Source organism: Solanum lycopersicum, chromosome 6 (assembly GCF_036512215.1).
Source record: "Solanum lycopersicum chromosome 6, SLM_r2.1".
Taxonomy (NCBI): Eukaryota; Viridiplantae; Streptophyta; class Magnoliopsida; order Solanales; family Solanaceae; genus Solanum; species Solanum lycopersicum.
The window spans coordinates 28,013,002-28,030,193 of NC_090805.1; the positions used below are offsets into that span (position 1 = coordinate 28,013,002).

Sequence of the window (17,192 nt, forward strand, 5' to 3'; positions counted from 1 at the left end):
CTTAAGGTTACCTCTTTTAACCCCCAAGTAATTAGACTTATTAACATTAACCCACTAACTATATAATTAAAGCATGAATAGTCAAAAACGTCTCTTAAAACAATTAAGGAAATCCGACTCAGACTGGGATTACGCAACCTGCGACGGCCCGTCGTGCCTGCGACGGTCCGTCCTGCAGGTCGTCGCAAGATTCAGAGACTCAATTTCCACCAAAAAGTCTGTGACGGTCCGTCACACATGTGACGGTCCGTCACACATGTGACGGTCCGTCCTGCCATTTCGGTACGAAGTTCAGAGAGTCGATTTTCAGTACCCAATTTTAGATTGTCTAAGTGTTTTGAAACGAGACCCTGCGACGGTCCGTCGTGCCCATGACGGTCCGTCGTGGGGTCCGTCGCCTCAGCCTATTTTTCCAGAAATAAAATCTGCTGTTCAAAACGACTAAACAGGTCGTTACAAAAAACTACAAGAATAAGAAAAAAAATATCAAAAAACTACAAAGAGAAGCAAAAAAAAAAAAACAAATTATTTTTTCTATAAAAGAATCATGATTTGTATCATCAACAATCCAACCTAATAATATCAAATCTATATGTAATTACAATAGAACAAAAGTGATAATGATAATTAGACATGTCAAATCATTTTATCTCACAAAATCAAAATATGCAAAATATATAACATTTTTCATTCTACATCCCTCTCCTGCAAATATCAGATCAAAGAAGACAAAAAAAATTAACAAATCAAAGGAATAAAAAATGAAGAATAAGGAAAATAAAAATAAAATGACCATCATGCAATGTCTCAAAGTGAGTTTTTATAGGTGTAATATTTAGGAGTTATAATTTTTATATTAAATATTTTGAAGGTTATGAATATGAAAGGTTAGGAGTTATATTATTAAATTAAAATTAGATGTTATATATTATTAAAGGTTAGGAGGAGTAATGCTCATTAAGTTACTTATTAATAGCAATATATATATACACATAATATTATTGTGTAAAAAGAACTAATCTAAAAAACCCTATTTTTTAAAATATATATATATACATATATACATATATACATATATTTTTCTCAACATTGAGACATGCCACATAGGCGGATTGAAGATCCTTATTTAGATATATATATTGATTGATGGGTAAAAAATGAGTAATACACATATTTGCCATTTGAAAATGGATAGTTAAATGGATAAAATGGATAAAAACAAACAAACAAAAAAGTGATTAAGGGTTAGTAAGAAAGTTTTATTTTTTTTAAAAAAAAATCTATAAAACATTTAATTTGGGATAGGGATGGTGGGGGGGGGGGGGTGCTGGTAGGGGGTAAGAGGGTGTGGTGATAATTTTTTTTCAAAAAAATTAAAAATATTAATGGAAAAATTAAAAAATTTGTTAATTTTTTTGGGGATGGGGTGGGGTGGGGGGCTGGTAGGGAGGTGTGGTAATTTTTTTAAAAAATAATTTTCTAAAAAAAATTAATGAAATTTTTTATAAAAAGTTTAATGTTTTTTTTTGGATGTGTGTGTGTGAGTGGGGGGGGGGGGGTCGGTAGGGGTAGGGGGCTGGTAGTGGGTGTTTTGGGGTGGGGGGGAGGGCTGGTAGGGGATAGGGTGGTAATTTTTTTTTTTAAAAAAAAATTAATGAATTTTTTTTTTTAATTTTGTTAATTTTTTTCAGAATGGGGGTGGCTAGTAGGGGTTGGGAGGCTGGTAGGGGTTGGGTGAAAGTTTTTTTTTTTAAATTTATTTTTATACATTTTATTGGGAGGTGTGTGTGTGTGTGTGTGGGGGGGGGGGGTTAAGTGATAATTTTTTTTTAAAATCTTTTAATAAAATCTCTAATTTAATATTGGTAACATGATTACTCATATTATCCATGAGTATATCCATTTCATCCATTTAAAATATGAGTTGAATTGGGTAATTTACCCATTTTTATTTAACTCATTTTTTGATCGACTCATATTCAACTCGACTCGCTTGTTCGCCACTCCTAGTCATAATTATTGTATGATCCCTTAGCTCTTCTTTACTTAATTGCTTAATAAAAGAAATTTGGTTGCCGATACAGATATTAGTTTAGGTAAATGAGCTTACTTATCCACTTTTCCTTTTATGGATGTCCCTAATTACTTGTCCATTTTGACAAATCAAGAAAAAATAATTTTTCTACCTATTATACTCTCAATTAATTACTTTGAAAAAAGTATAACTTTTTAAAAATTCTAAATTTTTAATTCACCCACTTCATAATTAATAGGGGTAAACTTGTAAACTCACTATATTAATAATTATTTTCTTAATAGATGTGCAAATTTAAAAGTGTTTCTTAATAGGTGTGTCAATTTAAAAATAAACAAATAATTAGGAACAGAGGCCGGAGTAACAGAATTTGCCGAGTTTGTTGTGATGCCAAGACTCATAATAATTACTTTTTATCATTGTTGCTTTTGTTGAATGACCTTGGACACACTCATGATCTTCGATAAGTTATGTGGATTGACATTGCACATCCATTTTGATTAATTCATCCAATCTCACTATAAATATTTTCACGTATAAGTGTTCTAGAATAGGCTCATCAGCCCTAGTGAGATTTTCTTGAGATTAATTTGATAAATTTCAAATATATCAATTTGTTGAAGTGTGTGATCAATTCGCCCATCATGTTAGTATTTTTAGGAGGTTCAAATCGTTAAAAATAAGTTTCTAAAATTCTTCTCATTCATATCAATGTGTTCAAATTAATAGGCCATTAGTGTCGGATATAAATTATCACGAGTTAAATAATTTGATTGAGTTATTAAATAGACCGTGTATTGTTTCTAGTTGCAGGATTTGTTGATCTGCTTGTCGTCGGAAAACTACTCAACTCTATTTTGTGGAGTATTGATTTTCTAGAGGCAATTTTAAGTCCAAAAAATTGCTCCTACATGACTTGGACAACTTTTTCGTTGAGACGTTGTTTTATTTCTGTAAATTTAGAGTCTATTAGTGCTTTTTGTAAACACACGTCCCTTTTGGGACCTATTGATTCTCATCGCTCATTGTCGAGCTTTAGCACTAAAGTGTTAGGATTCTTATAGGAGGATCAAATCGCAGTATGTTGACTAGACAAATCTAAATTAGCTGATTTTGATTTATATTGACTTTTGTTTGAATTTCTAGATCAACCTATTTTGCATATAACTTCAGTTCGTTGAAGGGAGGCCGAAACCTTAGAATTAAATAAAAATGAGAACTTTGATATCTTGTCCCTTTTTTTTTGTGGTTAAAATACAATTTTATGATTTGTTGATCAAAGCCCCTTTATATATATAGGTGTTTTATACACTATTGAAAGTCTAATTCTTACTAAAGTAGAAAATCCAAATTCTATTATACACTAATAACTATAGCTAAACATAATCCCTATGAAGTTATGAAATATAAATTCTATTTTAGAATAATAATGAAACTTAAATACTTAATTTAATTGGACACAATGCTCCACAACAACAGAAACCAAATCGGCCAAGTTAAGGACTCTTAATGGTATACCCATGATTTATTAATTTACTACCTATATAAGTTAACATCCAATTAAGAAAAAATCTCAAATGATTAAGAATTGATATTATTGTTATTAAAATCGTCAAAATCAATAGCTTATTATCAATAAATCGATAAAAGAATCTTATTCACGTTATCAAGCTCAATTGATTATGAATAACCCGTAATAAGAGATTAATTATTCATAATTCGAAGCAATAATAATTTTCTCATAAGTTTGATTTTATAGTCTTTTACACACTTTCTTTTTATTTGATGTCGTTTCTGTTTTTGCACATAAAATTCTTTCATTTTTAGATCTGAATATTTAAGCATTTTTAATGGTTTGATGCTGTTTTGTTTTTACACTTAAAATTCTTTTATTTTTAGACTAAGAGATCCAAAAATTAAAAAAAAATTATTCACTTCGTTAGTAATCACAAGAGAATGTTTTTCCTCTCCTCTTTTTATTTGATTTTTATATGACCAAATTTTACTAAATGTTGTACAAAAAACTACACACCTAAATTTTACTAAATGTTGTACGAAATACTCGACACCAAACATATATATTTATTCCTTCTAAATTAAATAATTTAATTTTTAAAAGTATGACTAAAACAAATATTTTATTAAAATACATACATTTTTATAAAATCTAAGTCTTAGAAAATTTTTATTAAAAAAAAAGAGAGAATATCTCTAGCTAATAGTTTTCTCTATTATATAATTACTCGATACATGAATCCTTATCATGCAAGCATGTCACGACCCAAATCCGGGCCGCGACTGGCACCCACACTTACCCTCCTATGTAAGCGAACCAACCAATCTAAACCTTAACATTTCAATATAATATCAACAGAAAGTAATGCGGAAGACTTAAACTCATTAAAAAAATCAATAACTATTATTATCCCCAAAATCTGGAAGTCATCACCACAAGAACATCTATGATCAAATTACTAAACTAAGAGTATTCTAAGAAGCTAAAACAAATAAAAGCTAGTCCATGCCGGAACTTCAAGGCTTCAAGACATGAGTAAGAAGATCCAGTCCAAGCTAGAAGCATTAGCTCACCCTGAAGATCCGGTGTGACGAAGACTGGCTAGAATTACTGTTGAGTTGAAGACGACGACACATTTACTGCACTCCACAAATAACAAAGAAGAAAACATAAAAGTAGGGGTCAGTACAAAACACGGGTACTGAGTAGATATCATCGGCCAACTCAAAATAGAAAACAGTATATATCAGATAATATCATAAAATCAATTAATATCCTTAGCATGCAGCATTTACAATTATCATAACCCTTGGTTACAACACCAAGCTCATCAATGAGGACTCACGCCTCCTCATCATACTCATTTGGGAATTAGGTTCATTAGATTGAATATATTAACATCTTTCAAGATTCATTATCTTTATTCCTCTCGTGTCGGTACGTGACACTCCGCTCCTCATATACTATCCTGGTACCGGAACGTGGCACCCGATCCATATACTATCCTGGTGTCGGAACGTGACACTCCGATCCTCATTCTATCCTGGTACCAGAACGTGGCACCCGATCCATATTCTATCCTGGTGTTGGAACGTGACACTCCGATCCTCATATACTATCCTGGTACCAGAACGTGGCACCCGATCCATATTCTATCCTGGTGTCGGAACGTGACACTCCGATCCTCATATACTATCCTGGTACCGGAACGTGGCACCCGATCCATATTCTATCCTGGTGTCGGAATGTGACACTCCGATCCTCATATACTATCCTGGTACCGGAACGTGACACTCCGATCCTCATATACTATCCTGGTACCGAAACGTGGCACCCGATCCCCTAATCTCACTACTTTCTTTCATCAAGCCTTCTTTTATACCAAGGCATCATCATTAATAAAGTAGATTAGGGTTTGCAAGATTTGGGATTCAATAACTTCATCATGCTTATATAATCACAGTTATATAATTACGTTAATGCAAGCATACAATTAAGCACATAGCATGGTTTACAATATTATCAATACATATCATTCGCTATTAAGAGTTTACTATGAAAGCATGAAAACCATAACCTACCTCCACCGAAGATTCGTGATCAAGCAAGTAATTTCCCAAGCTTTGTGTTTTTCCTCTCGTTCGATCCTCTCTCTCGTTCAACTTTCTCTCTCTTTCTCTTGTTCTTTCTATTTTATTTATTCAAACCCTCTTTCTTTTACCCTAATTAGTATATAATTAAGAATGAAAGATGACAATAATAACCCACTAATTAACTTAAGGTTAACTCTTTTAACCCCCAAGTAATTAGACTTATTAACATTAACCCACTAACTTTATAATTAAGGTAGGAATAGTCAAAAATGTCCCTTAAAACGTATAAAGAAATCCGACCCAGACTGGGATTTCGCAGTCTGTGACGGCCCGTCGCGCCTGCGACGGTCCGTCCTGCTGCCCGTCACAGAGTTCAGAGACTCAATTTCTCTGAAGGGTCTGTGACGGTCCGTCCTGCCATTCCGTCACGAAGTTCAGAGAGTCGATTTCCAGTATCCAATTTCAGATTTTCTAAGTGTTTTGAAACGAGACCCTGCGACGGTCCGTCGTGCCCATGACGGTCCGTCGTGGGGTCCGTCGCTTCTGCCAGTTTTTCCAGAATTGAAATCTGCTGCTCAAAACGACTAAACAGGTCGTTACATTAGATACCAATTTACCCATCGTTCGTCCCCGAACGATCACAAGAAGGAAAACAAGGGCGAAAAGGAGTACCTGAGTCTGTAAACAGATGTGGGTATTTTTCTCGCATATCTGCCTCCTTCTCCCAAGTGGCTTCTTCAACGGGTCGATTCTTCCATTGAACTTTGATGGATGCAATCTCCCTTGATCTCAACTTGTGAATTTCTCTATCTAGAATGGCAACAGGTTCCTCCTCATAAGACAAGTTCTCATCAAGCAAAACTTAATCCCAACGGATGATTTAATTTTCATCCCCATGGTATCTTTTCAACATCGACACATGGAATACCGGATGTACTCCGGACAGCCCTGGAGGCAAGGCTAATTCATAAGCCACCTCCCCTACTCGCTTAAGTACTTCAAAGGGACCAATGTACCTTGGACTTAGCTTACCCCTTTTACCAAACCGCATCACCCCTTTCATGGGCGAAACCTTCAGCAAGACTTGTTCTCCCTCCATGAACTCTAAGTCTCTAACCTTTCGATCTGCATATTCTTTTTGTCTACTTTGCGCCGCTAGAAGCTTTTCTTGAATAGATTTCACTTTCTCTATCGAATTCCGCAAAAGATCAGTACCCCAAGGTCTTACCTCGAATGCATCAAACCAACCAATGGGGGACCTACATCTCCTACCATACAATGCTTCAAATGGAGCCATATCAATGCTTGAGTGATAGCTATTATTGTATGAAAACTCCGCTAAGGGTAAGAAGCTATCCCAATAGCTACCAAACTCTATCACACATACGCGAATCATATCCTCCAACACTTGAATCGTTCTCTCAGACTGACCATCGGTCTGAGGATGGAACGCAGTACTAAGGTCCAACCTAGTACCCAATTCCGCATGCAATGTTTTCCAAAACTTAGAAGTAAACTGCGTACCTCTATCTGATATAATGGAAAGTGGAACCCCATGCAATCGCACCACTTCCGAGATGTAAATTTTGGCTAACTTCTCTGCATTGTAAGTCACCTTGACTGGAATGAAGTGAGCAGACTTAGTGAACCTATCAACAATTACCCAAATAGAATCAAACTTTCCCAATGTCTTTGGAAGACCAACCACGAAATCCATTGCAATCCTTTCCCACTTCCATTCAGGAATGGGCCTTCTCTGAAGTGTTCCTCCGGGCCTTTGGTGTTCATACTTTACTTGTTGACAGTTTGGACATTTGGCAATAAAATTCACAATATCATGCTTCATTCTACTCCACCAAAAGTGTTGCTTTAGGTCACGGTACATCTTGGTTGCACCCGGATGTATCGAATACCTTGAACTATGAGCCTTTGTCAGAATAGTGTTGATCAAATCGTCGACGCGGGGTACACATACCCTTCCCTTAATCCTCAAAACACCTTCCTCATCGATTGTTGCTTCTTTAACCTCTCCTTGCAACACTTTATCTCGGATCCGGATCAATTTTTCATCATTAAACTGCTTTCCCTTAATCTTGTCAAAGAAGGAAGATCTTGCCTCCACACAAGCTAAAAATCCTCCCTTCTCATTTACTTCTAATCTCATAAGGTCGTTAGCCAGAATCTGAACTTCTCTAGCCAATGAGCGTCTAGAAGCTTGCAAGTGAGCTAGACTTCCCATGCTTCCCGCCTTTCTACTTAAAGCATCCGCTACAACATTCGCCTTCCCTGGATGATACAAAATAGTGATGTCGTAGTCCTTCAGTAGTTCCATCCATCTCCTCTGTCTCAAGTTCAAATATTTCTGAGTAAAGACATATTGTAGGCTACGATGATCCGTATAGACCTCACACTTAACCCCATATAAATAGTGTCTCCATTGCTTTAATGCAAACACTACCGCGACCAATTCCAAATCATGAGTTGGATAGTTACGTTCATGCACTTTTAATTATCTTGAAGCATAAGCAATCACATTCTTCTCTTGCATTAGCACTGCACCCAAACCCGAATAGTATGCATCACAATATACAATGAAATTCTTACCTTCCACTGGCAAGGTGAGAATTGGTGCAGTAGTCAACAGAGTCTTGAGCTTCTGAAAGCTTTCCTCACACTCATCCGACCATACAAATGGAACATTTTGCTTAGTCAAGTTCGTCAGTTGGGAAGCAATAGAAGAGAATCCCTTGACAAATCGGCGGTAGTAGTTAGCTAAACCAACAAAGCTCCTTATTTCTGACACATTAGTGGGTCTTATCCAATTCTTCACTGTCTCAATATTAGAAGGATCCACCATCACTCCATCCTTAGAAACCACGTGCCCCAAGAAGGACACTGCATCTAGCCAAAACTCACACTTAGAGAACTTGGCATAAAGCTTTTTCTCCCTCAACATTTCCAATACCATTCTCAAATGCTCCTCATGTTCCTCCTTACTTTTAGAGTATATCAGTATATCATCAATAAATACGATCACGAAGAGGTCCAAGTATGGCTTAAAAATCCCGTTCATCAAACTCATGAACGCAGCAGGGGCATTCGTAAGACCAAAAGACATCACTACAAATCGTAATGCCCATACATTGTTCGAAAAGTAGTCTTTGGCACATCCGTTGCCCTTATTTTCAATTGATGATAACCGGATCTCAAGTCAATCTTAGAGAAGACACAAGCACCTTGTAACTGATCGAACAAGTCATCAATGTGAGGAAGAGGATACTTGTTCTTTATGGTTACCTTGTTCAACTGCCGGTAGTCTATGCACATCCGAAAACTCCCATCCTTCTTCTTCACAAACAAAACTGGAGCACCCCAAGGAGATGCACTTGGTCTAATGAAGCCTTTGCTCAACAACTCTTGAATTTGTGCTTTTAACTCTCTTAACTCCGCGGGAGCCATTCTATAAGGGGGTATAGAAATGGGGCGAGTACCCGGTTCAAGGTCAATACAGAAATCAATATCTCTATCCGGTGGCATGCCAGGAAAGTCTGCAGGGAACACATCCCGAAACTCACGGACCACCGAAACCGACTCAATCGAAGGCACTTGGGTAGTGTCATCCTTGAGATGTGCCAAGAAGGCTAAACACCCTTTACTAACCATTTTCTTAGCACGAAGAAAGGAGATGATACGCACCGGATTGGAAGTGTAGTCACCCTCCCACACTAACAGATCTGTCCCAGGCTTGGCTAACATCACGGTTTTAGCATTACAATCCAAGATTGCAAAATTTGGAGAAAACCAAGTCATACCCAGAATTACATCGAAGTTAACCATTTCTTGAAAGGATTTTGGCTTAGCCGCTACCTGTAAGGCTGAAATCCGCAACTCTGACCTCATATGGATTGACCGACATCCTACCTTGCTCTAGGCTCAAGAACTCATCCCTTTTCCTATCCCTCAAAGTCCGGGGGATATACTTCTCCATAAACAAGCTAGAGAATGAGGCCCAAGTCATAGGTGGTGCCTCCGTTGGTTGACACTCAACATGTGACCGCCACCACATTTTGGCGTTCCCTTGAAACTGATAACTCACGAACTCAACACCAAACCGTTCTACTATACCCATCTTGTGTAGTAGCTCATGACAGTCAACCCGAAAATTGTAAGCATCCTCATATTCAGCACCCTTGAAGACTGGAGGTTTCAATTTCAAGAACTTACTGAAAAGTTCATGCTGATCATTTGTCATTATAGGCCCAGTAGTCAGACGTGGAAACGTGCCTATGTCCAATGAAGCATCCATACGAGGAGCCATAGTGGCTGCATGTTGTACCTCTGAAACCGGAGGTCTTGGTGCAGAAAACACTGGAGGGGCCTGACCATGATCAGACAACCCACTAAGATAAGCGAGAACCTGATTGATCATCTCTGGGGTAGGTTGGGGTGGAAATTCCTCATTTTGCACTTGTTCATTCTCCCCTTCCTCACCCTCTCTTACCACTTCCTCAGTCGGTGGAGGAGTCACCGCCCTAGTATCAGACGGGCTAGGTGCTCGCCCTCTTCCTCTAGAGGACGTCCTCCCATGACCTCTACCACGGCCTCTTGCCGCTACTCTTCCTCGAGCTACAGCCCCAGTGGCTAGCTCAGACGCTTCTTGTCTTGCCGATGTTGGTGTTGTCGCAGTCGTTGCTCTAGTTCTAACCATCCGCGAAATAGAGTGAAGATGGTCAGATACCAATTTGTATCACCTAGATACCAATTGGATCCAAGTAATAGCACGAAAGAAAGAAAGAATGGAATTTTCCTAAAGTCTTATAGCCTCTCAAAGAAAAGTAAAGGCGTCCCCCTACCGTTCCTTAAGACTCTAATATAATCGTTTTTGTGTGATGAGACCAACGAATCTAATGCTCTGATACCAAGTTTGTCACGACCCAAATCCGGGCCGCGACTGGCACCCACACTTACCCTCCTATGTGAGCGAACCAACCAATCTAGACCTTAACATTTTAATATAATATCAACAGAAAGTAATGCGGAAGACTTAAACTCATTAACAAAATCAATAACTATTATTATCCCCAAAATCTGGAAGTCATCACCACAAGAACATCTATGATCAAATTACTAAACTAAGAGTATTCTAAGAAGCTAAAACAAATAAAAGTTAGTCCATGCCGGAACTTCAAGGCATCAAGACATGAGGAAGAAGATCCAGTCCAAGCTAGAAGCATTAGCTCACCCTGAAGATCCGATGTGACGAAGACTGGCTAGAATTACTGTTGAGTTGAAGACGACGGCACGTTTACTGCACTCCACAAATAACAAAGAAGAAAACATAAAAGTAGGGGTCAGTACAAAACACGGGTACTGAGTAGATATCATCGGCCAACTCAAAATAGAAAACAGTATATATCAGATAATATCATAAAATCAATTAATATCCTTAGCATGCAGCATTTACAATTATCATAACCCTTGGTTACAACACCAAGCTCATCAATGAGGACTCACGCCTCCTCATCATACTCATTTGGGAATTAGGTTCATTAGATTGAATATATTAACATCTTTCAAGATTCATTATCTTTATTCCTCTCGTGTCGGTACGTGACACTCCGCTCCTCATATACTATCCTGGTACCGGAACGTGGCACCCGATCCATATTCTATCCTGGTACCGGAACGTGGCACCCGATCCATATACTATCCTGGTGTCGGAACGTGACACTCCGATCCTCATTCTATCCTAGTACCGGAACGTGGCACCCGATCCATATTCTATCCTGGTGTCGGAACGTGACACTCCGATCCTCATATACTATCCTGGTACTGGAACGTGGCACCCGATCCATATTCTATCCTGGTGTCGAAACGTGACACTCCGATCCTCATATACTATCCTGGTACCGGAACGTGGCACCCGATCCATATTCTATCCTGGTGCGGAACGTGACACTCCGATCCTCATATACTATCCTGGTACCGGAACGTGGCACCCGATCCCCTAATCTCACTACTTTCGTTCATCAAGCCTTCTTTTATACCAAGGCATCATCATTAACAAAGTAGATTAGGGTTTGCAAGATTTGAGATTCAATAACTTCATCATGCTTATATAATCACAATTATATAATTACGTTAATGCAAGCATACAATTAAGCACATAGCAGGGTTTACAATATTATCAATACATATCATTCGCTATTAAGAGTTTACTATGAAAGCATGAAAACCATAACCTACCTCCACCGAAGATTCGTGATCAAGCAAGCAATTTCCCAAGCTTTGTGTTTTTCCTCTCGTTCGATCCTCTCTCTCGTCCAACTTTCTCTCTCTTTCTCTTGTTCTTTCTATTTTCTTTATTCAAACCCTCTTTCTTTTACTCTAATTAGTATATAATTAAGAATGAAAGATGGCAATAATAACTCACTAATTAACTTAAGGTTAACTCTTTTAACCCCAAGTAATTAGACTTATTAACATTAACCCACTAACTTTATAATTAAGGCAGGAATAGTCAAAAACGTCCCTTAAAACGTATAAAGAAATCCGACCCAGACTGGGATTTCGCTGTCTGTGACGGCCCGTCGCGCCTGCGACGGTCCGTCCTGCTGCCCGTCACAGAGTTCAGAGACTCAATTTCTCTGAAGGGTCTGTGACGGTCCGTCACACCTGTGACAGTCCGTCCTGCCATTCCGTCACGAAGTTCAGAGAGTCGATTTCCAGTACCCAATTTCATATTTTCTAAGTGTTTTGAAACGAGACCCTGCGACGGTCCGTCGTGCCCATGACGGTCCGTCGTGGGTCCGTCGCTTCTGCCAGTTTTTCCAGAATTGAAATCTGCTGCTCAAAACAACTAAACAGGTCGTTACAAAGCAGGGGCGTAGCTTTACTTGAAAAATAAAATTATATATATATATATATATATATATATATATATATATATATATATATATATATCTATTTATTTATTTATTTATTTATTTATTTTAAAAGCTTTTGGGCTTTGCATAGTAGTAATATTCATTCCATTTGAAGGGAGTTCTAAGTTCAAAACCAACCCCAAATATCATAATGGAGTATTATTTTTTTTAATTTTACTTTGACAGACACACACTATTATTTTTGGACATCTTGATATAATATTTAATGGAATTTGGAGAGCCATCCAAATTTTTATATGGTTTTAAGTGTTTAAAGTTATTAATTATTGTGACTTATGTTAATTTTTTTTACATAAATTTAAATAATATAATATTGCTCAATTTATCCCAATTTATGTAACACGTGATATAATTTTTAAAATTAACCAATTTTTTAATTTCTTATTATACTTCAAGTTGTAAATTATTGTAATTATGGTATTTTTAATGTAATTTTCAAATAATAAATGTTAATTTCTCTGTTTCAATTTATGTCACACTAGTAGAATTTCGAGAGTTAGCCAAATCTATTTTGACTTTCACATATTTTAAGTTGTTAATTATTGTGATTTATACTACTTTTTATATCATTTTCAAATAATATATGTTGTTTTCTCTTTCCCATTTTATGTGACACCGATAAAATATCATAGTAAACCAAATATTTTTTTTATGTCACTCGAATATTTTAAGTTGTTATTTTATTGTGATTTTTAGTAATTTTTTACATCATTTTGAAATAATATATGTTATTTCTTCTATCTCATTTTATGTAACTATTTCAAAAATAAACCAAAATTTCGTATGTTATAAAAATATTTAAAGTTATAAATTATCGTGATATTATAATATTATTTAGGTAATTTTCAAATATATAACAATTTAAAAAAGAAACATAAAGCAAACAATACTTTTTTAAAAAAAAATACTAAACTTCTTGTTGCTTCTACAAAATTACCAAATTACCCTTCTCTTGAACAAAATCACCAAATTACCCTTGTCTCCAAAGCAAGCATGTTGACGAAGACCTACTTCTTTATACAATAGAAAAAAAAAATATAAACTTAAGTTCATGTACTCATATCGGTTACAAAAAAATATTTATATATAATCTAACAAAATATTATATGAACGCAATAAAATAGGGAGGGGTGATTCAGGAGTGGTGGGGTGGGATGATCGTATTTTTTAAGAAGCCTTGTTTTCTTGAAGAAAATATTTTTAAAAATATTTTAACCAATCAAACATAAAATATTTAAAAATATTTTCCAAAAAAATATTTTATACCAAACTCACTCGAATTAAATGGCGTTTGTGAGTCTATAGGCTATAGCAAATACATGCAATGAGATTCCTTAAATAATCTCACTGCCACATTTTGATTAGACTAATGTTTGTTTGGAAATTGAGATCTAAAAAGATTATTAGTTTCTTTATATATCTTATCATGATATATAAACAAATAAAGGAACATAATCTCACATTATGAACGACTTGCCAGCTTGAATACTATGAACTCTTAACATGTTGGATTATAGTAAAACAATACATATATATATATATAGATGTTGGATTTATGAGATCTGGATGATCGAAGAGAATTGGTAATGTGATCACGAGGTCAAAAGTTCAACCTGAGGAAACAACAGATGCATGATAAGACTACGTACAATAGACCCTTGTAATGTAGCCCTTTTCTAGACCCCATGCATACCAGACTGTCCATAAGACTTGCACAAGACAAGAATGATAGTTGTCGATTCAAAAACACAGTAACGGGGACTGAAAAACGTGTCATCCTCGAATGAGCATCAAACCAATGCCTGTAACAATGAGGGTAGACGGAACTCCAAATTTGAGATGACTCCAGAAGGAGAGATTGTAGCCAAAGTGTTGAGCCCGACGAGCCTGTTCACACACTATTAAGTTTGCTGCTGAGCCTAAGAGTGAAAGGTTCCCTGCCACGGTGCTGACCCATGCTAATATGAGCCACGCTTTCTGCTCACTCTCAGGAGATATTGCAGCTGCTGATGCAGCAACTCGTCCTCCGAGCAGCAATACTAAGGCCAAATTAAAAAAAACATTGTAACTATAATTAAGATGCAGTTTTCTCTGTTTCTTCATCTTCTTACACTTTTCTTAGTCTTGTAACTTTTAATTCCAATACAACTTTTTTTAGCTATTTGTTTTATATATTATTTGTACACATACATACATTCACCAACAATTAAAACATATAATGCGCAAAGAAATGAAATCCAAGTAAAAAAAAAGAAAGACAGGGTTGATTTAAGGGGTCAAAAAGTGCAGGAGACGCATACCAGTAGGCACATTTGAAGCCACATTTGACAGGACCAGAATGACAAGTGCAAGAACTGCTATGCCTGCAGCATGATCTATCTTGGAATATGGCTCCATAAAATCCCAAAGAGCACTTGGAATCCCAGTTTTGTTAAAGCCGTCAACCGTGATAAACATACCACAGAAGAATATCAAAAGCGAATACGAAACCTGTACAATCGAAAGAACAGAATGAAGAAGACATACATCAAATGATAACCACATTACTGTTAACCAATTCTCTGCTACCTTTTCTAAGCTAGGTCTGGCATCTTTGAAATCAAGAACCACGAGCGCAAGTGCTGCAGTGATAGCAGTCCAAGACATGTTCAGACCCATTAGCAAAGCTATTAACATACCCATGGTAACAAGATAGACACATATTTTCCACAGCTTATTTCTCCATACTTTTGGGAAGTAGCACATTTCGTCGTAAGCTCTGAAGTTTTCATCATCTTGATATTCATCTCTCTTTGAAGACACATTCTCCTCTCTTTTCATTAGTGATCCATCATTCGTTGAGGCATTTGAATTCCTAGACGAATCAAATGCCTTTTGTATTTCACACTCTCCAACAATGACACGATTCCTAAGCGTCTCCGCATGATTTGCGTGACCATTCACTCCTAACGAATTATTCAATTCTTGAGAATTCAAGGAAGTGAGATGTGACAATGTCGCTGGAGAAAACCTATGAGAAACGACTTCCTCTTCAGGAACTAGTTCCGCAGCAGCATCCTCTACATCCTTTTGTACAGACAACAACTTCCAATACATACAAAGCAGAAGCAGAGCATTAACAGTTACGCCAACAAGCATTGCAGGAAAAATACCAAATAAAAACTTGCCAAAAGATATCTTGCTTTGTACTGCTATAACTAAGTTCTGTGGATTCCCAATTGGAGTTACTGAAGATCCAATGTTCGCACTGGAAGCAAGAGCTAACAGAAACGGATGTGGTGGTAGATTCTGTTGCCTAGCTATTTTCAATACAAACTCGGTTAATACAACACAAGACGTATCATTCGTAAAAAAAGCACTCGAAACAGCTGAGATCAAGCAGATTCTACAGAGCAAATCCTTAGCTCCTTGACTCTTCCAAGCCAACAATTTACCCAAGTATTTAAACATATCTGCTCTTTCTAGATAAACACTAACCACCATAGTCCCGAAAAGAAGGCCTAAAATTGGAAGATCAATAGCAGCATATGCTTGATCCGGAGTTATGACTCCAAAAACAACCATAAGCATAGCTCCAAGGAGAGAACCTGCAGTCCTTCCAATAGGCATGAAAGGTACAGCAGGAAAAACAGCCAATACCCAAAATACAACAAAGCCAACGGATCCAAGACCTACTTTAACAGTGGCTGCCATAACCATTTTTATGTTTCAAGATGAAAAAACAAATAGGTACATCAGCAACAACAACAAGGCAAAAATTTGATTTGGATATCTGAAAAGGGTAAGTTGAGGTTTGTTTGACAGATCAAAAATGATGTTACAACAGAGTAAAGGCAATTCTACGTTACACTGAAATCAGCCAAAAAAAAAGGTTTGTCTTTTTGGCATTACTCATTGGATGTGAATAAAGATTTATCATTCAAACACTTTTGATTTAAGGTAAACTGCATTGGATCACTCCTCCGACCCCACTTCAGTATTTATTCCTATCCAAAATACTTTCAACTAAACACAATTTAAACTATCGACCGTCTTAAAAATTATGATTTTTAAATAAATTTACTGTTTTTTCTTATTAGGCAATTGATACTGAAGTTGCAACTCCAAGGTAGTGGTAGGGGAGGTGCCAACCGCAAATTATTTATTCATGCTGTTTGTTTTTTTTTATAAAAAATTGATTTGACTTTCAAAAAATCAAAGATGTACTAATAGCTTTCGATAAAAAAAAAATTATTTATATAAAATAAATATTATTATCAAAATAGTTATATATGTTTAATATTAAATTTCAACTTTTTCATATATTTACTGTTTCTTGTTCTAAATTCTTTAATAAAAATTTCGACAAGCTAGTAACTATAAGTTTCACAAGTCAGAAGAATGTGTAATGATGTAGCATTAATTAAACAATAAATCAAATAGTAATCTGGTGACGTAATTATAACCATGTTAGCTTTCTGAAAATATTACTAAGATAATGAATTATTGAGAACTGGAAAAAAAATCATTAATTAGTATTATTCTTACCTATAATAAATATATACCTATTGTCGGTTGAGACTTGATTGTCAAGTCAGATGTACGTGGACCTTAAATTAGAA

The 17,192-nt window shown here is 36.3% G+C and overlaps 1 protein-coding gene across 5 annotated transcripts; it reads right to left on the reverse strand.

The window, feature by feature from the left end:
* Positions 1–4,432: 4,432 nt before the first annotated feature.
* On the reverse strand, positions 4,433–16,767 carry LOC101263323 (silicon efflux transporter LSI2-like). 5 transcript variants are annotated; one of them, XM_069299135.1, is made up of 4 exons: positions 15,160–16,606; positions 14,892–15,081; positions 10,887–10,952; positions 4,433–4,690 (listed from the first exon to the last, which is right to left on the reverse strand). In XM_069299135.1, exons 1-3 carry the CDS (start codon positions 16,288–16,290, stop codon positions 10,921–10,923), a joined length of 1,353 nt encoding a protein of 450 aa, XP_069155236.1. In that variant the 5' UTR covers positions 16,291–16,606; the 3' UTR covers positions 4,433–4,690; positions 10,887–10,920. The 5 variants fall into 5 exon arrangements, with proteins under 5 accessions (XP_069155236.1, XP_069155237.1, XP_025887220.1 ...); XM_069299136.1 differs by lacking the exon at positions 10,887–10,952; XM_026031435.2 differs by lacking the exons at positions 4,433–4,690; positions 10,887–10,952 and adding an exon at positions 13,389–13,601 and having other exon boundaries at positions 15,160–16,608.
* Between the last annotated feature and the right edge of the window lie 425 nt (positions 16,768–17,192).